General features: G+C 44.6%; 2 protein-coding genes across 6 annotated transcripts in view; both read right to left on the bottom strand.

Annotated features, from left to right (window-relative positions):
* NFATC2 (nuclear factor of activated T cells 2) overlaps positions 1–827 on the bottom strand; it is a 90467-nt gene extending 89640 nt beyond the window's left edge. For 2 of the 3 annotated variants that reach the window (XM_064674196.1, XM_064674195.1), the window contains exon 1: positions 535–824. In XM_064674196.1, the coding sequence (XP_064530266.1) occupies positions 535–598 (64 nt within the window). In that variant the 5' untranslated portion in view covers positions 599–824. Of the gene's footprint in view, positions 1–534 lie in introns of all 3 variants that reach the window. The other variant, XM_064674198.1, reaches the window with a different exon arrangement.
* A 10106-nt stretch (positions 828–10933) lies between these two features.
* ATP9A (ATPase phospholipid transporting 9A (putative)) overlaps positions 10934–24049 on the bottom strand; it is a 63775-nt gene continuing 50659 nt past the window's right edge. For all 3 annotated transcript variants that reach the window (XM_064674193.1, XM_064674191.1, XM_064674194.1), the window contains exons 22-28: positions 23577–23641; positions 22666–22821; positions 21396–21460; positions 20507–20615; positions 19172–19229; positions 17074–17277; positions 10934–15913 (exon numbers count right to left, since the gene is read on the bottom strand). In XM_064674193.1, the coding sequence (XP_064530263.1) occupies positions 15777–15913; positions 17074–17277; positions 19172–19229; positions 20507–20615; positions 21396–21460; positions 22666–22821; positions 23577–23641 (794 nt within the window). In that variant the 3' untranslated portion in view covers positions 10934–15776. The remainder of the gene's footprint in view (positions 15914–17073; positions 17278–19171; positions 19230–20506; positions 20616–21395; positions 21461–22665; positions 22822–23576; positions 23642–24049) is intronic.

The following is a 24049-nucleotide window of genomic DNA, read 5'->3' as shown; positions in this document are numbered from 1 at the left end:
CACCGGCCCCGCGCAGCGCGGCCGGAGCCCCCCGCCCCCGAGCCCCCCGCCCCGCCGCTCGGTCCTTCCGCGCCCGCCCCGCGGGGGCACCGACCCGGCGGGACCCGCGGGCACCGCGCGGGCGGCGCGGCCGCGCAGCCCCGGCCCGGCCCCTCGAGCTCCGCCGGGCCCCGGGAAGCCGCTGCGACGCCCCGGGCCCCCGACCTGGCAGGAGGCGGAAGGGTTAAGCGGCCGGGTTAGTCAGCGAGACTCCTGGGGTGATGGCTTGGAAGAGGAGAGTCCCTCTGGCTGGAGTTTAAAGGAGGCTCCTCCAGACAGATTTGTACCGCCGTGGCGGAGCGCTTCAAACCAAACCAAACATAAAGCCAGTCCAGTCCCTTTCCCGAGGGACTTTCTCGCCATGAACCCCCTCCTGCCCACCCAGCCTGCGGTCGGACAAACCCCCGGGCCAGGGAGGGACCTGCCGAGCCCCGGGGAGGGGAACGCACAGGGGGGCACACACAGCACACAGACACCGCAGCAGTCAGACCCTACCTTGATCCATAGACCTCATGATGTGGTGGTAGTGTACCAGCCTGCAGGCAGTTTCTCGCTGCATCGGGAATTAAAAAAAAAAAAAAAAAAAAAAAATCAATAGCAAGAAAAAAAATATTAAAAAAAAAAAAAAAGGAAAAAAAAATCTTCTTTAAACCATGTTCAACGTGTGCCGCCCAGACAGAGGGAACCCCTCTTGCTCGCCTCCTTAGTGAGTGTTTGGAGGTGCAAAGAGGGATCCGAACTGGGCTGAGCTTGTTCCTGAAGTGAAGTCAGTTCTCTGCTCTGAGATGAGGGTTACTAGAGAGGGAAAGGCCACTTCCTTTCCTGCTCCGAGTGTTTATAGTCTTTGAATGCTGTAAAATAACGGGATTCCCTCACTGTTTCCTCCTGTTTATCCCAGTGCCATGGAAACCCCTGGATCGCCTCCATCTCCCAAACTGAGGGCTTTCCTGCAACTTCACACTCAGGAATCCATGACGTCTCCCAGCTCCGGGCCAAGGCAGCTCTGCGGCTTTCTCAGTCTGCAGCACAAGCACTTAATTGTTGAGCAGAAAGTTAGAGAGCGAGAAAGAAAGAAATATGGATGATGTTAAAAATCCCAGTGTGTGCTTTTTAAACAAAACTTGCAGGAACTGCAAAGCCTTTCAAAGCAACAGGGCTTCTGTGCAGAAGTTTTCCTTCTTCCCAGCAGAGACAAGCTCAGGCTCCTACTGCCTCTACCTTTGAATAAATCATTCAGAAAAGCAAAGTCCACAGCTTATATTTATGTCTTTTAAATTCACCAGCACCCTATTAATACCCATCTTATTACTGGCACCGGTTTTGGCTTTTAATTACCATTGGCTCAATTCTTCATACAAAGAAGAAAAGAAAAATTAAAAATCGGTGTATCTGTTTAGTGGTGTTCCACAGAACTCTCTCTGTTCCTATTTTTAGATCAATTTAGAAGAGAGAGGAGCAACCCCATGGATTTCCACCGATACACGTGGAGTTTAGCAAGAATGAAATAGCCAAGGAAGCCTCCGAAACCAAGACAACCCGTGTGTGTTTACACGTCCTATGTATAAACAGGAAAATAAAGCAAAAGAAAACAGGAAAATAAAGTCAGAGATGTCATGAACCGGTGCTGTCTCACAACGTATAGTTTTCACTAGTGTGCTAAGGAGCATCTGCCTCTCGATTCGGTGCTGGGCTCAGGATCTCCGTGCAACTGCACTTGCACAGTGTTTTTTCCAGCAGAGATGAAGAGATCACATATATAAACGATTCTCCGGGGAGCGAGGCAGCTCTGCTGCCCCTCGGGGTGCGCGGCGAGCCGGGTGGCTGCCGGGGTCAGCCGGAGCCCCGGGCTGAGTCACGGCAGCGGGACTTGGCCGTGCTGCGTGCGGAGGGGTGCCTGGCACCCGCACCGCATTTCCATTTTTCACTCCCTCACTCCCCAGATCGACTCGAAGGGAGGCATCGCAATCAAACTTTCTGCTTCCCGGGTTTGTTGTCCTGCAGGCTAGCAACTGCAGCAGCCCAGGGAAACTCAGCGCACCTCACTTTCCTACCCTTTGTCATCTTTGGACACGTCGGGGCGGAAATACCTTTCCCAGCCCCACGGGCCCGTTATGCAACCGGCTGCCCCCGGGGTGCAGGGGAGCCCCGTCCCGGTAACCCCGCTCCCCTCAGCTCCCCCCGGAGCCCCCACAATGAATCTCCCCTCGCACCCCGCCGGTTCTTAGGAGAGCCTTTCCCCCCCCATTCCTGCAGGGCTGAGCTCTGGCTCCTCGTTCCCCCAGCACCGGCACCGCGCCCCGGCCACTCTCCCGTGAGGATATTCCTGCCCGAGCCCGGGATGGAGGAGAAGGACGGAAAAGTTGCACCTGACCCTCAGGCTCGTACCTGGAGGCTTTTCCCGTTCACAACCCTCTCAACGAGCAGCTTTGAAGCCACGAGCGAGATCCCACAACCTCCTCCGGCGCTGCTCCCGCAGCGGCCCCGGCCCCGCACGGGACCCCGCAGGTCCCGGCCCCTCCGCACAGGTGTCACCCCTGAGTCACCGGCGTGTTTGATCGGACCCACTATTGGCATCAGGTGAAGCAAACTCAGAACCACCTGATTCCTATTTGGAAACATTCAAGGGAAACCGAGACTGCGGCTTTGCTTGGAGAGTAAAACGATTTTAATTAATTATTAGTCGGGAGAAATAAGTAATTAACCCAACTTCCACCCTTGTCACCCAAACTCCTCGCTCTGCCTGTGACCAGTCACTCCAGCATCCCTCGTTATAATTTCACTGGGAAACGCGGAGAACTGGGAGAGGGGCTTTAGGCGAGGGGGGCAATGAAGCAGAGCTGGGAAGGGGAGAGCTGGGGGTGAGCAGCTGCGTGCAAGGGGGGGGGGGGGGGCACACACAACCTGGGGCGGCCGAGGGCACCTGGCCCTGCCAAAGGGTATCCCAGAGCGAGCGGAGAATGGGCGATCCCGACGGAAAGCTCGGCCTCCTCCCACGCGGAGCTGTAGCGGGGGAGCAGCCCCGGCTCCGCGGTTTTGGGCACACAGGTTGGCTGCCCTAGGCTGCCCCGTTTAAAAATACAATGTCTTTCTTTTAATAGCTCAGTTTGATCGGCTCCCGCTAGTTCACATGACAGGGTTTTCCTAAAATATCTTCTTCCACTAAGTTTTTTCCAACTTAAAACTGCTGAATCCTGCTACCCAAATTAAACTCAGTGCAAAGCGAAAAAAAAAAAAAAATAAATAAAGAAGTGAAAGAGGGCTGGCGGCTGCCTCCGGACTAGCATTCCCCAAACCAGCATATGACACAACTGTAAGATTTCCAAGGCTTTTGGAGAGTTCAGCGAGAGAATCGTGTCCTCCACTGGCTGCAGCTTCCCCGCTGAGTTAAACTTTCCTGACGGAACCTTTCTCCATCTGGCCGCGGCTCCAGCGCGTTGTGAGCGGCCGCGGAGGAGAGGGGGATGTAGTTCAAGTCTTATATAACTGTGCAAGCTGGATGCGGGGGCAGAGACTTTCCCTAGAAACGAGAGATTTTTATATATATATAGTTATTTTTAGCTTCCTTTTTCAAAGGAAGGCCAAATACCTCCGACTTTCCTTTGCTTTCTTATTTTGGTATCACTAAGGGATTTTATTTTTGGAGGCAAGGAGCTATTAATAGCTAATATTTTTAGCTATTTATTCCCTCTTTAGGAGAATACTTCCTCTTCCTTTTAGGGGCATATTCTGGACCGCATCCCTACCCCCAAAAACAGGCCCACCTCCCTCCCCCATGCCCACGGCACTCTCTGGGATTTGCCAAGAGGATGCCCAGCTTCGGGGACCGGGGAAGGGATGCATCTCCTGGTGTTGACCCCAACCAGCTCCCTGGCTCGGGGGATGGATTTGGAAGCTGAACTTGTCCCCGGGAATAGCCCGGCCGGTCCTCACCGCTGGGCTCCCGGCCCAGGAGGCCGAGTGAGGAGCTCCCTGCCTGGCAGAGGAGAGCTGCAGGAGGCCAGGGAGGGCGGCAGCCGGCCTGGGGGGCCCGGGAGGTCCGGGGAGCCGTGTTCCCGGGGCTCCCGGCCCCAGGGGGGTCCCTGACTTCCCCTGGCAGCCGCCCACAGCATCGTCCTGCACCTCCCGCCAGAGGATGAGCCTCCCCACCCGGCTCCACGCAGGCAATTGGCAATAAAAACGATTATTTTTTAAAATTATTATTATTTCTCATGCTCTTCAGGAGATAAGGCACCAAGGCTTCCTGAGGATGTGCTCTCTGGCCATTGGGTCAGCTGCCTGGATTTTATCATCATAGACTTCATGGAGACATCTCTGTTTTCCACTTGCAAAAGGTATTTCAGTCTCACAGCAACAATAAGTATTTTTGACAGAAGCTCCTCACCCTTCCAAAGTAAATACTGCTCTCCCCAATCTGCCCTCACACACAATGAGTCCCAGAGCAGCCTCCACACGTCCGAGACGTTGAGCAGAGCGGGGCCTGGGCACCAGATTCCTACACTCTGGCTGTGTCCTCATTACACCTCTCTGGGCTCTGAGGTCCTCACAAGGACCCAGCAGTTCCCCAGCTGCAGCTTGGCCTGCTCAGGTCCTGCAAACTGGCACCTCCCTCCCTTTTCCGAGCAGTCCCGGAGCATCCTGACTCCACTTTACCAACTCAGGCTTATTTCTGACAATGCACTTGTCTAAATGACATATTCACTCACTCTGTTAAGTTACAGAGTGTCTGATCTTGTAATGAGCTCCACGTGGCCCAGGGAATCCACCCATATAGAGCTCTCCAGGACTGGAACTAGAACTGCTTGAATTTTTCCCAAATGAGAACTAGCTTTTCACCTACAATTGAAAATTCTGCTTTGGGAAGAGATCTCTAACAAACAGCCATTTGTTAGAAATGCCAATTCTTCTACTTAGCCCTGGATTTTTAGCCCCATCAAAAGTTGCTACCTGGGAAATTCCCATTATTGGTCATATAGGATTAGAACTGGCTTGTGAACATCTTCCCTTTGCATAGAGCAGGAGAAAAAGGGAGAGGAAGGAATAACATATGCTGTCCAAGGCCAGGTTGTGCAGGTCCACAGGCACCTGCCAGCTCAGCCCTTGAGCTGCTCTGTCCTGTGCCCATCCCTGGGGCAGGGGAACATTGGGATTACTCTCCTGCCTGCTCTGTTCAGTGAAGCTGGACACCACAGAGATCCTGTCCCCTAAATTACAGTTGCTACAACAGTACAAAGAAAGAGCTGTTCCCTTTTGCACATTGCTTTCAGCTCACAGAGTTTAGGGAATGAGAACAGCATCATTAATTAATCATTATTCCCAACCATTCAACTCACCTTCCCCTTCCAAGGAGTTCCTGTAAAGAACCAAGGTAGGAATTTGAAGAAATGCTTCTGATTGCAGGAGATGATGAGCCCTTACCCCCAGCTGTTCCTTTCGGGGGGTGGGTTCAGTACCCCCCTCAAGTACATGTTCACACACCAGTGGCCTCACAGTTCTCTACATGGACCTTCCTCCAAATCCCACAGAGCAGCAAGTGCCTCTCCAGGGGGACTGGGGGATGTTTGCAAAGATTTTGGAAAGGGAAAGCACATCACAGTTGAATGTTAGTCCAGGACTGAGCAAACCCAGACCAAGATGACTGTGAAACCCACCACACTCACAGACTACCTGCACTCAAATGCCCACACCTGTTGACTCTTGGCTCAGCTGGAGAAAACAGCCAAGGGATTTTTTTTTTCCACACAAACTCAGAAGAAATAGTAGATTCTTGAATCCAGTCTACCACCCACTATCAGGGCACTGGCAAAAACGTGTGTATGAATTGATAGCATTAATTTCAGTTACATTAAGACATAAGTTGGTTTATTAATAATAAACCCACAAATTAATCAAGTTAGACACCTGTGCATTAGGTTCAGGACGGAAACACTGATGCAGTCATTCATTATATCATATGATGGCTAAATTAAGTAAAGATAATAAAGAAAGGTTATGACTGTTTTGAAAAGGTGGTTTTAGTCCTTTAATATTAGCGCCAGGGTAAGGGAATCTGATATTATATCCTGAACAGAATTTATAATTCATTACTGGGGCTCTGGCCACACCCGGAAGCTAATCTAGAATTTCACACATTTAATGAACTTCATACTTGAAATATGTGGTCTGTAAAATCTGATTTACACTGCTGTTAAAATAGCTGGTGTTTGAAAGAGAATATATTTTAAAGTAAATTTGTGCACAAAGTTTGTTGTGTTTTTTATTTTCTAAAAGCCCCAAACCTGGTCATTAATTTACCCCAACACATATAAACCCTTCCCTACAGTGTAATTTCTATTGCAGTATTTCTTTCAGCACCTCAGATTTACTCACTAAGTTTCTTTAGGAGTAACTGCATTCAGTTATACAAAGGGGCAGAGAGCCCCAGCATGGAACCGTAGGCACTTCAGTCTCTAAGTTGACTTGACAAGTCAGTTCATGATGGAGTCCAGGGTCTATAATTAGTCCTTACCTGCCACCACCATAAAAGCCCTGCATTAGGTCAGTCCTTGCTTGGGCCATACCCTGCAATCCCGGCTCATTCAAGCGTGTCAGCTTTTTATTGGATGTTAACACCTGATATTTCCTCCAGGCTCTGGTTTTACTGAAGGCTTTGTGGCATTATGTTCTTCAGGGCTGGAATGGCAACAGGAGCTGAAAGAGAGAAGAGTGGGAGCCGTGTAAATCACTGCCCAGCCCGGAATCCTGATGGTGAAAGATCACAAAGACACCTCGGCTGCTGGAGGAAGTGGTTGTCATTCACAGGTGAAATACAAGAGGTTTCTTTCTGCTGAAGGCAATTTATGGTGAACATGGCACCTGTAAGAATTAGTTCCACACTTCAGTAATGAGGACTCGCAAGAATTCAACTCGGATTTGAAAAAAACTCAGTGGTTGTGTGAGGGGGTGACTGAGTGTGACCTGTTCATTTACAGCAGCCCTGGGTCTTCCACTGAGATACCAACACAATGCTTATGTTCCATCTGACTGGGGAAAGATTTTCTCCTTATGGGTTAGTGTTGAAAATAAAGATTTCACTTAGATAATTTGTTTTCTGGATTGTTTCTAGGAAAGATCAGATATCAAAATCTGATCAGCAGGAGGCTTGAGACTTCCAAGAGGCAAAACTGGGTAGCTTCAAATCAAACTTTAGTTTACCGGTGGTCACCTGAGAAATTCTGGCACTAGTTTCAGCCTAAAATGTAAAGTCACTTTGGTTAATTTGTCTGGATCTAGATAAGAGGCAGCAATGCCTCTTGACAAATAAACAAATGGATACCAAAGATTGAAAGAGACATACCTGGAGGAAATGAGATAGATGAGGGATTGATAACATCCTTGGTCTTTTAGAATCTGTGGGGTTTTTTTCATTTTACAGCCCAGCTATCAGGGTAGAGAAGGTCCAACTTCCTGTGCCACACTGCAAACAATAATTGATAAATGCTTCTTTGGAGAAGCTCACAGCAGACAATGATAGTGTAGATCCTGCTTTAAACCAGTCTTTCTCTTCTCCAGGGATTTTACTTACCATAGACACAGACAAATAGAGGTAAGGAGAGGAGCCAGCATTAGTTTCCAGCTCTCCTCAATGGGGCCTGTCTTTTAACTGTTGGAACAAGATAGAAGCCAAAGGCAATAAAAACATTGTAAGCACAGCCCATTCAAGGTCCCTGTCCCAAACTGTCACCCTGGCCCACCCAAGAGAGACAATTCACATGGGGAACCTTCCTGTGCAGTGACAGGGATGGCTCTGCCTGTGCTGGTGATTCACTGGAACCCACTGCACTGGAGGGCAGATACTGTCTGACTGATCCTTACAAGTGGGCCTTTTATTCCAAACCTTAATCTCAAATTTACAGAGGTGCAGAGGGATCGTGCCTCTGTGGGCACCATCCCCACAGCATTTCTGAGTGCTGTTTCTTCCCATGGCAGTTACACCATTGCTGTGGAGCAGGGAACGTGTTTCAGTGAGACCAATACAGGGCATTTTATGTAAAAGTGTCACTGACAAGTGGGTTGTTCTCAATTTAAATAAGAATCCTGATCAATAGCGAGTGGCTTCACTTTTGGACAAGCCACAGGTTGGTGAAATCTGCCATTGTACATGTGACACGTCCTAAACCCAGCAGATGCAGCCCAGGACAGATCCGTGCCCACGGCACAGAAATGTAACGCCTCAGCACAGCTTTTGCAGAGCAGATGTGAAACACATGAGCAAATCTGCTGAAAACACGAGCACAGGACATACCTGCTCCCCAGTGCCCACCCAGGTGTGCTCAGGGGGTACTGCTGAGCTGACTAAGCACAATCACTCGGTACAATCGACTCACCTCTTCTCATGCTCTTAATTTATACTGTCGGTAATTCTACTTTTACCCTGGTAAACAAGTTTCTGGATATGGTTAAGCTACTCAGAGTGTACATTTAAAATAAAATCTGTTTCACATAAAAGGACAAATGAGAATGACTATTACCCCCATCTTTAATGTGCTAAATTCTTTTGCACAGATTGTTCTTGTTACTACTTCTTTCTGAGAGGGAATCTGAACAGCAGACAATATTCTTCCTTACGTGGACAATTCCAGCAAGCCAAGAGCGGGAGGCTTTAAAGTGGGAATGCAATGATTTTAAAACCCCTTTTTTGTAACCCACTCACTCAATAACAGTTGGGTCTTAGGCCACGAAGGGAGGAAGAGCAGCAGAGGGAGGGACATTCTTCTGAAGGCCAGATCTGCAAGATGCTGATCATCTATAACTTTAATTACAAGCTGCTAAAATTCAGAGATCCACCACGTAACCTACAGAGCCCCACAGCACCCAGAGAGCTTCAAGGCCAGAAAATGCAGCTCACGCCCTAAGGGAGCCACAGCACCAGCTTTGAATCTGGTCTTAAGCAGGTGCTGGACCAGGACTCGGTGCTGCTGGGAACTGGTGCCACACTCAAAGTTTTTCCCTGGATTACCTGTGCAGTTGCAGTGGTGCCTTTTCTGCAGCCAAATGCTGCTCACACTCAAACTCTCCACTCCCACAGGCAGTTGCAGAACATTTAGCACAGATGGAATGTGGATCTGCAGATCCAGGTGGGAGAATCCAGTGAATTTCTTGCACTGGGGTTTATCAATACTCCAAATCATAAGGACAGGGTTTTTTTGAAACCTGCAATCACATTCTTAATTTAAAACCAGACATCTGAATACTCTGTGCAATAAGTAACTTTCCTATACGATTGACTCCAATACTTATGGTGCAGAGAAAGTCTAATCATGAAAACGTGAATCTTGTTCTGCATTCCACGCTCTGCCATGGACTGTGGGGACAGCCCAGACCACAGGTTCTCTCTGCCCCCATCTCCTACCTGTGAAAGGGGAACAGAAGCAGTTCCCTTTCTCTAGTGAACGTTTATCACAACAATATTTAACACCACAGGAGTGCAGGGGAGAAGGGGCAGTGTAGGTTTGCAGCTGCCATGACTTGGGCCATCAGGAGGTGAAGACAGGGCAGGTTGACCAAGTTTTCTTCTCTCCAAATAGTTTATGGTACAGGAAAACCTCTGTACAGCTCCATACAACACGTCAGGCACAGGGCCAGAGTCAGACACCCAATTACAGCCAGCACCTATTCCTTCTTCTTTTTTTCAGGAGAAAAAAGGGGAGAAAAAAAAAAAAAAGACACACTTGTATAGAATACAACCACAATCTGAAAAACAAGAGCACTGGCATCCTCTGGTAAAGCCTAGGCTGAAAACTTATCCCAGGATGCGTGCTCTTCCAAAAATCTGCCAACCCCTGCAGCGTTCAAACTTCTTGTATGACCACAGCCACATGAAGAATGAAATGAAACCCCATGGAAATCTTTGACATTTCTACTATTATGCAATGTTTGGGTGAAAAAAAAAAAATTGCTGAAATTCTCCTTCCCCTTCCAGAGTGAGTTTAGAAAAACTATTTCTAGCTTTTTTTAATTACACATTTCACCATTAAAAAGAAACCATCCATAAATTAAAAGAACCACTAACTAGGGCTTATGTAACCCATTTAGAGTGGGAAATTGGTAACACTTGGGAGCAAAGTCTGTTCCTGTAATTTCTGGAGTCTACACCATTCATTTGATGTGTGCAAACATCACAAAAATTGTTTATTTAATATTTGCATTAACTATTTTATACAAAAAAAAGTTAATCATGAAAAAGGGCATCTGTGTCCAATGGAATCTAAAATAAACACTTTTATAGATGTTTAATGATCTGAGGGAGAGTTTATCACTGCTTTCATTAAATAGTCTCCCAAGTTAGAGATTTACTTTACCCAATTCCATTTTTAATTTTCTTTTTTTTTAAGTGTTTATGGCTCTATCACATTTTTTGTAGAAAACTGTTGTACTGTGTTCATAATCAACACTATGGACACTTCTCCAGTGGACAATATTCCATGTTAAACTCCTGCCTCTCCCCCATTTCTGACCCTGTGTTGGGGCAGCCAGCCCTGGCCCTGGGACTGCTCTTGTGTCGAGCCAGTCACTTAATCAAATGTTCAAGTGATGAGAACATTCCAAAAATAGCTGTTCCTCTTGCATCATTGCTGTTCCAAGGGCTGCAAATATCTATGTTTCAAATGAAAGACTTTCTCCTAACTCACAGCAGTGGGTACCAGCAGGAACGACCCTCTTAAGACTCTTAGAAATCTGAATTTAAGGAAGCAGCTCTACACTGATCAGCACAAAACACTGCTCGTGCCTTGGATATGCATTTCCCACACAAACAAATTAAAGGGCCACAATGCAGCTTGCCCTACATCCTGACAATTCCATCTGCACACATCTGGGACTGATCATGCCACGGCTAACCAGGTGCATCATACATGGATGAAGTAAAGAAGTTGCATAAAATTTATTTTTCCACCTTGTTTTACAACATTCCCTTTTAAGTTCTTACACATCTGCAACATATAACTCCACAGAACAATAAATAATTGGCATTCATATTTCTCTTGACTCAAGAGTATTTACACGTTGTTTAACTAGATGACAGGTACAAAACATCGGCATCACAGTAAATACCATTTTGACACCAGAATCCATTTCCCCATTAAAAATTAAATTAACTTAACATTGATTTTTTTAAACAATTTTAACAATTAAAAATGTTCTCAAAGGCATATAAGTACACAAGTTGTCGTAGGCAGTAGTAATGGACCATATTGGCAAAGCTGTGAAACCCAGGATCTCATGCAAATCATAGTTTAATACTTATGAAATAAGTATATAATAAGTATAATACTTATAAATAACTAATAATAAATAAAAGAGCCCATCCAGCTCATGCTGAAGTGGGCACTGGACTGGCCCCAGCAATTGTGGAGATGAACCCAATCCCATGGGAACAGTTCCCTGCACAGACCTCAGGACAGTGAGCCCCCATCCCTGGTTCAGGGCACTACTCTGCAAACCAGGGATTTATGATGCATCAGAGGCTGCAGCAGCTTTCTTCAACAGCTAAAGCCAAAAGAGCAGCTTTAGGGATTCACACACCTGGCTCTCTGGGGCTCCCTGACAAACCCAGCTCAACTACAGCAAAACTCCCCCCAGCAACTAGAGAGGACGAGGGAGGCTGTCCCGGCGTTTCACTGGGAGAGCTCAGGAGACCACAGAGAAACACCCTTGGTGCTGCTCAATTTGGCCCAGCCACAGCTACAGCCCTCAGCACACAGTTCTCAACCCCAAGGGGACACCAAGGATGTCACTCATCACTCCTCAGCCCACTTCTGATAAGACCCTGCACAGATTTAAGCTGCTGCTGTTGAATAATGTTGTGTTTCCATTGTGCCTTGAGCTGAGTGAAATGAATGTTTGCACAGATGAACAGGACCAGCTCCATGGAGAAAACAAATGCAGAGATAAAGGGGGAAAAAAAGGGATGAAGAGGGTTGTGACATGTGGAATTATTGCAGAAAGGCAAGAAGAAAACAGTTTGTGTCAGAAAACCTACACATTAATTTACCACCACAGCAGCTCAGCACAGAGCACTGGCTTCCCTACAGCAGGGAAGCAGGAGCACAAGGTGGGACACACACCCAACCCTACAGCATCACCTGGAGCCATGGGAAGCAGGAGCACACAGTGGGGAACATACACCCAACCCTACAGCATCACCTGGAGCACAGTCCCAAAGCACAAGAGTTAGATATGAACTGCTACATAAATCAGACAAATAATGGAATAGTAAGAACACCAAGGCTACAAACCAGATACTATACAGAAGAAGAAAACAATGCTTCACTCTCAGAAAGTACAAATTATGAGCCTACTAGAGGAAAAGGTTAAATTTCCAGAAGAGAATCCATTTATTCCAATGTACAGTAAATATGAACATACGTATTAAACTTTGCTTTTAAAAACATTTTTAAATAACTTAAGAGAAACAGATTGCAAACATAAAGTGCTAAACTTGAAAAATAGAAGCATTCCTCTTTCCTGCTGTTTCTTAGATGGCAGTTTCAGTTTTCTGATTGCTTTTAAAAATTCAGTGTGTATCCAGACAGCAATTACTTCCTGGATTTACAACCTTGTGCAAAAACACGAGCTGCAAAGGAACATAATCTGCACCCCAAAACACAGCTATGGATCATTATCAATTCCACCAAATGTGTGTTATTAAAGTTATGATTCAATAAATACAAATGAAATCACAATTCACTCCCTTTCTTGGTGTGAGCTAATAGTTTGCAAATATGGTCCACTCAGTGTAAACTGTATTGACTTCAGGAAACAGTGAATTCTACCATATACACATCTCAAATATTTACACACAGTAGCATGGCACTGTTGTTGCTGCAGGATGTTTGACCACTAACACACGTGAGAAGGGACAGGGCTCGACACCGATGGGTGCTGAGGGTGTTCACCAACAGCCACAGGGACTGGACTGCTCAGTCACACATTAGGCCAAAAGAAATTCTTGGTTCTTGTACTTAAACCTACTTAAATTAGACTGAATGTTAGGAAGAAATTGTTCCCTGTGAGGGTGGGGAGGCCCTGGCACAGGTTGCCCAGAGAAGCTGTGGCTGCCCCATCCCTGGAAGTGTCCAAGGCCAGGTTGGACAGGGCTTGGAGCAACCTGGGCTAGTGGAAGGTGTCCCTGCCCATGGCAAGGGGTGGGACTGGATGAGCTTTAAGGTCCCTCCCAACCCAAACCATTCTGTGATTTTGTGATTCTGTGAAATGCTGCCTGGGGACTCCAGAACAGTGGCAGGGGCGACATTACCCAGGAGCTGTAGCAAGTCACAATAAAGACAATGTTAAGGATCTTTTTGGCAAAGTGGGATAATTCACAAAAGGCTGTTAAGGCCCAACTCCCCCTAGATGGGCTGTTCAGGCACTGCTTTTCCTCCACAACACAAATCGCTGGGAATGCTGGACTTCTAGGGCTTTTCCCAACATGAACTTGAGAATCAAAGAAGTAGAAATGTATATTATTACTACTTTTAAGATAAAGATTTTAGAGGAGAAGGGAAAAGGGCAAATTTTCAAAATATTATGAAAAGGTGAATACCAAGAATTAGCTTTTCTTAGCCAGCAGGGTGTTTCTGAAGTTGCTATCTATAAGGACTTCAGTCCAGAGCCTAACTGGAAGACTGGCACACAAGAAAAATCAGTGTGTTAAAAAGTGTTCTCTGTCCCTATTCCTGAAGGATTTTGAAACCTACTTTTCTAAATCAAGAGGGTTTCCCTCACATGAAACAACAAGCTCATACAGACTTGCACCTTCCTCTCACCCCAAGCCACGTGCATTATGAAACACATCCAATTTTTTCTAAAACTTCTGGAACTTGCTTCCCCTGCCCTTTGATATTTACTCATAGGAGCTAAGAGCAAGGAAGGCAGGTCAGGTTGTGCAAAACATTCCCTGGAGCAACTGCCACACATCAACCACACAAGCCACAGCTATCTTAGATCTGAAAATTCGAGACACACCACTATGGGCCAACACAGACTCTTTTAGAACAACATTCCCATTTTCCACCAATTTTCACATCAGACCTTTTAATGCAGCACTGTGCAGCTTGAGACAGTGAATGCCTGTAGCAATGGCAGCAGAAGCTGGCAGCCCTTTAAAGAGGTTCAACATGGCACAGAGATGACCAGGGAGCTTCTGCACCTCACAGCAACACAGTGGCCCTGACCTGGAAGGGTTTCCTTGTGACTGGAGAAGTGAGACCTCTGGGCTGTGCCTTGAGATTGGAGAAGGGAGCTCAGCTCTGGGCTCTGCCTCTCCTGTGCAACCGACTCCCAACGGCGCCAAGCAGTGCCAGCTCCAACCATGGTTTTTATGATGTGGGAACAAGACAGCAAGCAACTAATTTAGCCCAGACTAAACAGCCTTTAGATGAGGATGGCTGCCACTAAAAGCTCATCCATGTCTGATGCATAAACACAACCCTAAAAGGTTCTTTTAACTCTCCGTCCTTCTCCTGAGAAGCCCAAGCATGTGTTGCTCTCCTCATGATATTATAATGTGGGCCAAAGTTAATCATAACACCAGAACTCACTGAGTTTAATTTCTGAAAATTAAAAATACGTGAATTTGCTCTGCACACGAGCCCAACGCCTTTGTATGAACCCACTCCTGTGATTCAAGTTTGGTTTCCAGAGCAAAGCAAGTGCAAAGTTCCAAAAACTGCCTCTCTGCAGGGAGTATGTCATTAACAACACCCACCTAGGAGTGGCTCAGCTTATTTGCAGCTCATCCTCAGAGTTTCACCCTAACAGGAAACAGATTTCGTGTAGCTGTGAGGAGTAGCAGCTCTGTGACCTCTCCTTTCAGTCTCCAAGGATTCAAGACACGTCTGCCACATTGTCTGCAGAACAGTACGAGTCTCTTCTCACGTTGTCGACACATTTCAAGTATGATCAACTGCAAATTTCTGTTCCAAAGAGGATTTGCTTTAGTTTAGATAATTTTCCCCTACACAAATAAATACAGAGTAAAGCTATTATGTCACCAGCTCCTTTTAACAGGAAGCACAAAAGCTAAACAAAACTGAGTTTCCTCATCTTGGACTATCATTTATCAATGGCTGGATACCTCCAAAATCACTGGGGTGACCACATTTCAACTGAAGGAAAATCTCAACCAGGCTCAGATTCTCATGTGTGTGTAGATCCGACATGCTGGAGCCCTGTTCTGGAAACAGCATGCCATAAATCAGGGATCAGCTGTCAGCAGTACAGTGCATCACCTACATTAAGGGATTTCCAAGATGTAAAAAGAATGTAACTACTTAAATCAAAAAGACAAACAATATAAAACAACATAACACAATGCAAAGAACAGCACAGAGACTTGAAAAAAGTCACTTCAAAATTGTCAAATGTAAATCCCAAGGTCAGTTAGCAGCTTTCACAGACTTTTAACCATGCAAGAGAAACCCATCGCCATCTCAGTTACATGCATTTGACCCCAGTTAAGTGGAACAAAAGTGACAAGAACTGGATGAACTAACAAGTGCCTCCACTCTCAGAACACTCCCTTTTATTGTCAGGTTTCTGTTCATGGCAGTTGTGGAGTCTTTTTCAATAAAGCAGCAGGTAACAGAGATTACCACACGATCCAGATGCAAATATCGGATGGACTCGTTATAGGAACAACTACAGGGTTTTGTCTCTCAGCCATGGGCAATGTCTGTCTCTGGTGTGCAGGGAGAGCAGCCCTAGGATGTAAGCTTCGAGTAGCTTGGGGGAGAAAACCTTCTCCTCAGGTACTTGAGGACGTAGAGGGGAAGGCAGCTCACCAGAGTGATGACGGTGACCTTCCACAAGAATGACAAAGTCGCAATGAAGTAAACATCTGTGTAAGGAAAAGAGCACAAAGTCAGCCAAGACGGGAAGTTCATTCTGGGAAGAGGTGCAGAAAAGGATCTACCAACACTTATTTCTGCCTGTGGCAGAGGGTTGGAACTAGATAATCTTTAACATCCCTTCCAACCCAGGCCATTCTGATTTTTCTCAAAAATGCCTCACCTCCACACTCAAGTTCAAAGCTCATACGATACCTGGTTCCTCACTCTCCTGCCCTTGTTTTCCACAAAAGATGCAGAAACATGAAGTGCAGAGGGTCCAAAGGGCTGAGAGGGATGTGACTCCTCACAGGTAGCTGCCCTCACATACTCCACCTGAAACAGGCCCATCCATCTCCTGGCAGTGCTAAGGACTCCTTGTCTGGGAGCTGCCCTCTGCTACTTGGCTGGTAGCCCAGCAAACACACCTCTTGACTCAGAATACCTCAGAATCTCTGCAAAAATAGCCAAAGCCTCGTTCAAAATGGAGGTGGTGTAACCAAATCCAAGAGAGGCAAATCCAGCCCATTGGGAAGTTATGCTGGCTGCCTGAAGAGTTTTAGAGAAGAAGTAGTGACATCTTGTGGTTCCTGAAGGAACACTGGAACAAGCTCTGTGGGTCTGATATTTGCAACTAGACAGTTATTGGGAGAATCTGGAATTCCTCACCTTTTTTCCTCTAGCCAGGGAAAAGGATCAGCTCTGTTTCAGACAACTAAAAAATCAACAACAACTAAACCCATAAGAGAAGGGCCCTAATCAACAGGTTAAAGAAGGTACATTTTAGGAGGCAGCTTTTTCACACAGTTTAGAAGACTAAATCTTTCAATCCAACAGCAGAGGCTTCAATCTGTAACCTCAAGTTCAGTTCCCCAATGGAAATAAAGATCACTGGTACATGAGACAGCTGATATGTGGTGGAGCTCAAAGGATGGATGAGATTTGCTGGGCAGCAGTCTGCTGACCACCTTTACCTCCCCTAGCATTTTGCTGTGGAAAGGAACCATACAATGTCTTCCAAGTGCCTTCAAATCACACAGAACTTACTGTAGTACCACTATCATTGTACCTATTTGTTGGCTCCATCAACAACCTGTTGCTCAATTCAGCTCTTCACAGTTCTGTTCCTAGCCAGACCATGAACTGAGCAGAGGGAAGCCATTAAGCTTACCAATAAACTCGTGTAAGAAGACCAGGGAAGCTATGTAGCAGGAGAGACTGAGCAGCTCAGCCACTATCATGAGCCAGTGCCACGTCTGGATCGTCAGGGCCACCATCAGTAACTCGGTGAGAATCAAGGACGTGAAGGAAATGGCAACAATGTGGACAAACTCAGATTCAAAGAGGAGCAGTGCTCCATACATGATGATGCTACCTGCAAGGGAAGGGAACATTTCAGGATTTGAGTCGAACACCAGGCTAAGCTCTAAACCCCACTGTTAGCTCTTGGAAATGCTGAAACATAATCATATCTTGAGAGTGTTTTTCATGAAACCTGATGAATGTAATGACAACAAATCAGTTACTATTTAGGAGAAAGAACTGATGAGAAGACAGGGAAAAGTTACAGCAGAGGTACCAAAACTTTTATGTCAGTCTCTCATATTCATAGACATATGTAGATAGGAAATTAATACACTCTGCTTTGGCAGCTGGAGATCTCTAACATCAGGAAACTCTATCCTCCCAGAAAAGCAGTTGGTCACTACTCAGAAGCTAAAATATATCAAATTCTTCTAAAACCTACTGCATTGCCTCAGTGCCAAGATGTAAGCTAGGTGCTGAAAAGCTCACTGGATACAAGTGAGCCTCTCTTTGTGCTGCTCGGACCAAAATCTCTCCCCTTTACACTTCCCCCCCAAAAGGAGCACACATGAAAGCTCTGTTAATGAGGCATTGTTCGTGCTCCCATTCTGGAACACTCACAGCCCTGCATGGCCACCTGCACAAATAACTCATGTTAGCAGCATGAGTAATCCACACCAACATCCATCACACGGGGAAGGGAAAACCTGCAAGTGACTAGAGCTCGAGCCACAAAGTTCAAATCCAGCTGTGAACTTTCCAAAATTTAGGACTGCTCAAGTTTTTGGTCAGGCTCATCTCTGCTAGCAACCAGCTCAATTGTTTGGCCTGCTGTTTTCTGGTTATCAAGCACTTCACAAGTGAAGTCACTTTAACCAAACACTGTAACCAGATAGTGGTCTTAGCTCAAGGAGGAATCTTTCCCTCCATGCATCACCCTCTGGCTTTAGCTGTCCACCACTTGTGACTGTTCTATCAATGCCGTAGCTTTGCCACTGTTATTCAGCACCAGGAGACCATGATCCCTGTTGTGGGACTGCACTGTGATAGATTTCAGAAAATAAAGCCAACAGAGATTTTATATTCTTGGATTCACTCCCTGCTGAGGAGGACAATATCAGTTAAATCCATAACAATTATCTGCTTATTTTGACCCATTGTTCTGACTCCTGTTGAGAAAGGAGTTTTGGAAAACAAGAAATATTGCCATTTTAGCTTTTAGCTCCATGTTATTGACATGTTTTCCACAATTCCCTGATTGACACTTTTAGAAAGTATTTGAGTTTGAGGTTACTTTACGAAAAAAAAAAGACAAAATTAAAGAAAAGACCTTCTTAGACATATACCCCCATTACTACACTCACTTTTGGAAACTGCATGCACTTTAATTAAGGCATTTACTTAACTGCTTTAGTAGCCTAACTAGAGTGTATGGGATATGATCAAGAACCTGAGCTCTACTCTAACCCTTCAGTACAGATGGTTGTGAAGCAACCAGAACTATTGCCACTTCCATTAAACAGGTTTTGAGTAAAATCAGAAGCTACAAATGCTGTATTTTGCATGTTGTCAATAATCTGCAAAATCTCTAGATTTGACAAAATCTATGGAATTGAGTTTTTTCAAAAGAAGGGGAGAGCCATAAGCTCTACTTTACTGCTGGAGCAACTACAGCACTGAAAGGAACTTGCACAAAATTGCAAAGGATGGTGGTTCCAATGACGGTTTGAACTTCTACATCTCTGTCTAGAACAGGATTGACAAACTGCTGCCAATATTAGATTTTAGATAATTTCTTCCTTTAGTAACGCTACCGACACTTTCTGAGACAAAAAAAAAAATCATTATCACAAGGATATTTGTGAAATTCACTTCATGCCTCACTTAACTTCCTGCAATACCAAAAATTAGATATTCAGATACATTAAAACATCTCAAGGCACAAGCAGAAGTTAATTTCTTACCTTGATAGATGCTTATTAAGACCCATATTAAAAACGTTTTGTATGACAACGGTCGTCCCTGGGGGGGAAAAGAAGACAAAGCTCCATTGGGGTTTTCTTTTATGAACAGTCACTTACAGATCAACTCAGAAATTAATAAAACAGAATTTGAAGATGATTTGAGGGGAAAATAAATAAATAAAACAAATCAACCAGCCTTGAGTTACTCTCTCTTTATTCTCATTTTTGTGGGTGCACGAAGGAGACCTGGGACTATGGAAGCTCAACTGCTCACACAGCACAGCCCCATCCTCACTGCACACACAGTTAATTCAGTGCAAAGATGTCTCAGGAGTTTAGTCACTGTACTGTGATATATAAGATGTGTGTACAGACATATATGTGAATATATTGATATTATTTTTCTAGACACACACAAATCACCATCATATTGAAGGCAGATAGGTTTTAAAAAAAGCATCTCCAGCCAACACAGCTATACCAGTACAAAAAACTCCTATGTTTAGACCAGGCCTAAGGATGGCTGAAGAATTAGTGGTTTATGACATAAGAGACAACATACAAGTGAAACCAGATGGAGACTTATTGAGGCTGCTGGAAAAACAGGCTTTGCTTCTGAGAGTATCTGTTTAACAGAAATCCTTGAGGGAAAGGATATGTTGAAGACTCAGTCCACCCTTTCCTTCAATTAAGAAAGATGTTCCCAGGCTGCATACCCCAGTTATTCAGAATATTTTCCAGGGAGGAAGAATAAAAAATAAAAAGGAACCTAACACAAGGTTTACCTGCCTGATATTTCTATGGTAAACATCAAATGAACTTTTCTTTGTCTAAGGAGAAGGACATGACTTTGATGCTAAAGCTACAAAAATGGCACAGCAAGCAAAGCTTTAAGTGCCTTTAGATCATCCTCAAGGTAAATTTCTATGGAGGAAGCTCTATAGAAACCCCCCCCTCAATCAAATGAGCATATCCCTTCCCCTCATTCTTTTTTCTGGCTTCAGGATAGCTCCAAATCCCTGACAATTTCTCTTTTCCCTTTATTTTGGAAGAAAGTGGTAATATTAAATCCTTAGAATTTCCCACAGAATGGAACTTCTACTTCCCCAGCCGTTTTTAATAAATTGCATTTCATGTAGCATTCAATAAGTATCTGCCAGGAAATCTGGTTCTATCTATTAATTCAAATTTGCCTTTAAAACAATTTTGCTTGAAAATGCCTGATGAAATTCTGGATTTCTTGACAATATATTTGACTTTACACATTTAGAGAGTTTCAAATCAAGATGGGGACCTTGCCTTAAGCCAAAACAGACAAACAAGAGTCTCCCCCACCTTAAGTAGATCTTTGTAGAGCTCTGGGTACAACATTGCAACTTCAGATTTAACATCCTTGTCCAGGACAAGAGAAAACACTGGAAACATTGTGTAAATTGTGGAGTACCTGGGAAGAAGGTAGAAGACAAGTAAATTATCTCAGGTGTAGATGAGCAAACAAAAATGCCAGTCTTTAGGTGCCAAATAATGTAGACATTATAAAAACTTGCAAAGGGAACACACCAGAGTTTTGCATGTAGGGCAAAGCTGCAGGATTGGCTTTTTGAGTGACTTTTGATCAGGAACACTCACACAGGTAATTGCTTCAGGTGATGCAACTGGTGTTACTGGGTTATTAATGGAGCCAAGGACAGACCTGTCCCCACCCCAAAACCTGCTCTGTTCAGGTTTGATTCTGTTTGCCTCAGAAGCCAAACATGATGAATTTGCCTTTTTTTTTTTAAATTATGTACTCAGAAGTATAAAAAGTCATACTGGGATTACACCTGCAACCCCATATTTTAGACAGGAACTGTCTCCACCTGCTGAAGAGGTTGGGTTGTCCCTCTTTCTGACACTGTCAGGAGCTGGACCCTGGCTCTCACTGCTGTGCAGGCACCACACCATAACAATTGTTCCTCTGCATTTTACTGGAATCCAGGGAACAGATCCTGGAGAATGGGTTGCTTCACATGTTCCAAATGTGACAAACCACCTTTTGGAAAGGTTTCTACAAATGTCTGCACTGCATTTGCTCAGAGCAGAGGAGCAGAGAGGGGACAAGGATCACATCCATCTCCTGGAGTGGTGCAGTGAAACACAGAGTGAAGAGGGACAATGTTAATTAGCCCAAATCTACTCATTGTGCACAGGTTTCCTTGCTATTAATAAAAAAGTGAACTCTTACCCAATGATGAGGAAGCCTTGGTAGAGAGGAACTGAAGCAAAGTAAAATACTGATGAGAAAACAGCCTAGAAAAGAAATGAGATTTTTAAGTACTAAGATATTGCAGTAAAAGTAACAGCTTAAAAATACTCTGTTCAAACTGGAACATACTTGCAGTGGGTTCTCCAAATTCCTGAAAGGAAGACAGACTAATGTAATGTCAACCCTTTTTTTTCCTAGGCAAATCTTGGATGGAAGTTATATTGAACAGCAAACACTGGAGAGCTGTTCTAGAAACTTTTTTGTAATGTAATTCCACAGAAAAGAACATAAAGAGTTTCCTCCAAAGTCCACTGGTTCAATCAAAGCCATCCAGATGCTGTGAAGGACAAGTGCATCCTTATTTATGCCTGGATGATACTTTCCCAATGTAAAAAAGGGTGAACACTCATTAATACAAAACTCCAAAGAATTCAAGATTTTTATTTTTTTTTTGGCAGAAGTTACAGGTTTGTTTTCTGTTCTTTTTTTTTTTTTTAGCTAGACTGTCCTCTGAGTTTGAACTTTCTGTCTCTGTGCATCCCTCTCCAATGCATTTATCCTAAAAAGGGAAGAGGGCAGAACCAGCTTTCTCCAACACATCAAGTAATTCACTCAAAAAAATACTTAGAATTTTTAAGGAATGTTAGAATTTTTAAGGAATGTATCAGTGCACTGTGGTGTGGAAATAGCACCTTCCAAAGAGTAACTTCTGTCCTTAACTGTACCTTTCACTCAAGTTACCACAGCTAAGAACAGAATTTGGCTTATAAACTCTTTAAAATCTCTTTCAACTCTCCCTGCCAACTGGCAATCGCATTTTTGTTGCAGTGAGGCTCTGCACAGGTGTGAATTCCAAATCAAAACTAAGGCCTTCAAACAGTGAGAGACCAAAGTTAAAACACACCTGGAAAACAAATGCACTTACTCAGCAGAAGCCTTGAGAGCATTTTCCTGCTTCTGATTTTGAGCATTTCCAAGCACTACCAAACAACAGCGATGACACTCTGCACACACCAGTGTTTTCTAAGGTAGAATATTGTTTGTCCAGTTTTGGAGAAGTTGCTGATATTTGTCCAACACTAGGAACTTTCTCATGTGTTTTCATACCAAAGTAACAATCTAAGTTCCAACTCATGAAAAATTTTCAGGACAAACAGGTCCATCCAAAATGAAACACACCAGACCTTTACTTTAGGATTTGGCTTTTTTCATCCCTTCTTTGGAAAAACCCTCATGGCAGTCCATTCACCTGCATTGTGCTGATGCACAGACTCCTGTGGATCACAAACTGACTGAGGGCTGCAGACCTCTTGTAGCTGTTCCTTCCGTGCACCATCAGCAAACGACCCAGATGTTTAAACTGAGTGATAGAGAAATCTGCTGCGAGTGATGCCTGCTTTCCTTCCTGTGAACAACAGCAAGTAAAAGCTCAGTGAGATCATTTCATTACTGGAAACACAGCAATACTGTATTATTATTTAGTTATTGACAGAATTTCCAAGAATATTTGCAATACATTAGGTGAGGGAGAGTATTACCTCAGCACTTCTGCCTTCCACCGTGGTTTTTAAGCAAAAAGCAAAACTATGAGAATTCCCATTTGAACCTTGGCCTCCAATTTTAAGCAACCCTCTGGATTATGACTCACAACATGTATGTTAACGTGACACTGATATCGAGTTAGTTCTGAACACAAATTTTCAGTCTCAAAAGTTCACTCAGTGTGAATGTTTTGGCTCACTGCAGAGTCTGTCGCTGCCGCCAAATCCTCTCCCGTCGCTCCAGGCAGCTCCACATGCGGGAGCCAGAGTTCTAACCCAGAGTTTGTATCCTGAACAGGTTTTAATTGTATGTGTAGGGTATATGCTATCAGTGTAATTATAACTACAGCATTTGGAGTATCTAGGCATGATTAAAAACCCAAAAAGTAACCATGGTGGCCCAAATGCAGGGATTCTGCCAAGAACCAAATCATGAATTTGAACTCCCTTACACAGTAGTCTCCTTTACAGCCAAATTATTTTTCATGGTAAGGCTATTGTTCTGATGATTATTCTTGTGGGAGCTTGTGCACTTTCTTGCACAGATTTCTGAGGATTCATTTAAGAGTTACTTGCAAACCAGCCATAGGAATTCTTATTAAACATGAGGTAATCTCACCTTTCCTTCAACTCCAACCCCACAGTCAGCCTCCTGAATCATGCTAACATCATTCCCTCCATCACCTGCAGGACAGAGCACAAACAACATTGGGAGTTAAGCAACAAGGGCAACTTGCAATCCCACCAAAGGCATCTGCACCAGACTATATTATTACAAGGAACATTGAACCCTATCCACAAAAGCAGGATTTTAAATAAAAAATCATGAATTTCAGTTCTTAATTGTTTTAACAGACTCAAAGGTCACTGATCAATTAATCTAACTTGTAGGTGTACCATTATACCTACAGTGCTGAAATAAAGCTCACAGATTAACAGTGGCACTTTACCTGGTCAAATTCAAGCTCTGTTTTACAAAGATACCACAAGAAATATTCATGAGTAGTCGGTCATTGAAGTTTCCATATGAAAAACTTCATCTTCGCAATCATCCCACAAAAACACTGCTCCCTAAACCAGCATTTCCAGGTG

The sequence above is a fragment of the Pseudopipra pipra genome, chromosome 17 (assembly GCF_036250125.1).
Source record: "Pseudopipra pipra isolate bDixPip1 chromosome 17, bDixPip1.hap1, whole genome shotgun sequence".
NCBI lineage: Eukaryota > Metazoa > Chordata > Aves > Passeriformes > Pipridae > Pseudopipra > Pseudopipra pipra.
Note: the sequence above shows the minus strand (reverse complement) of the source record. Positions and strands in the feature narration are given on the sequence as shown.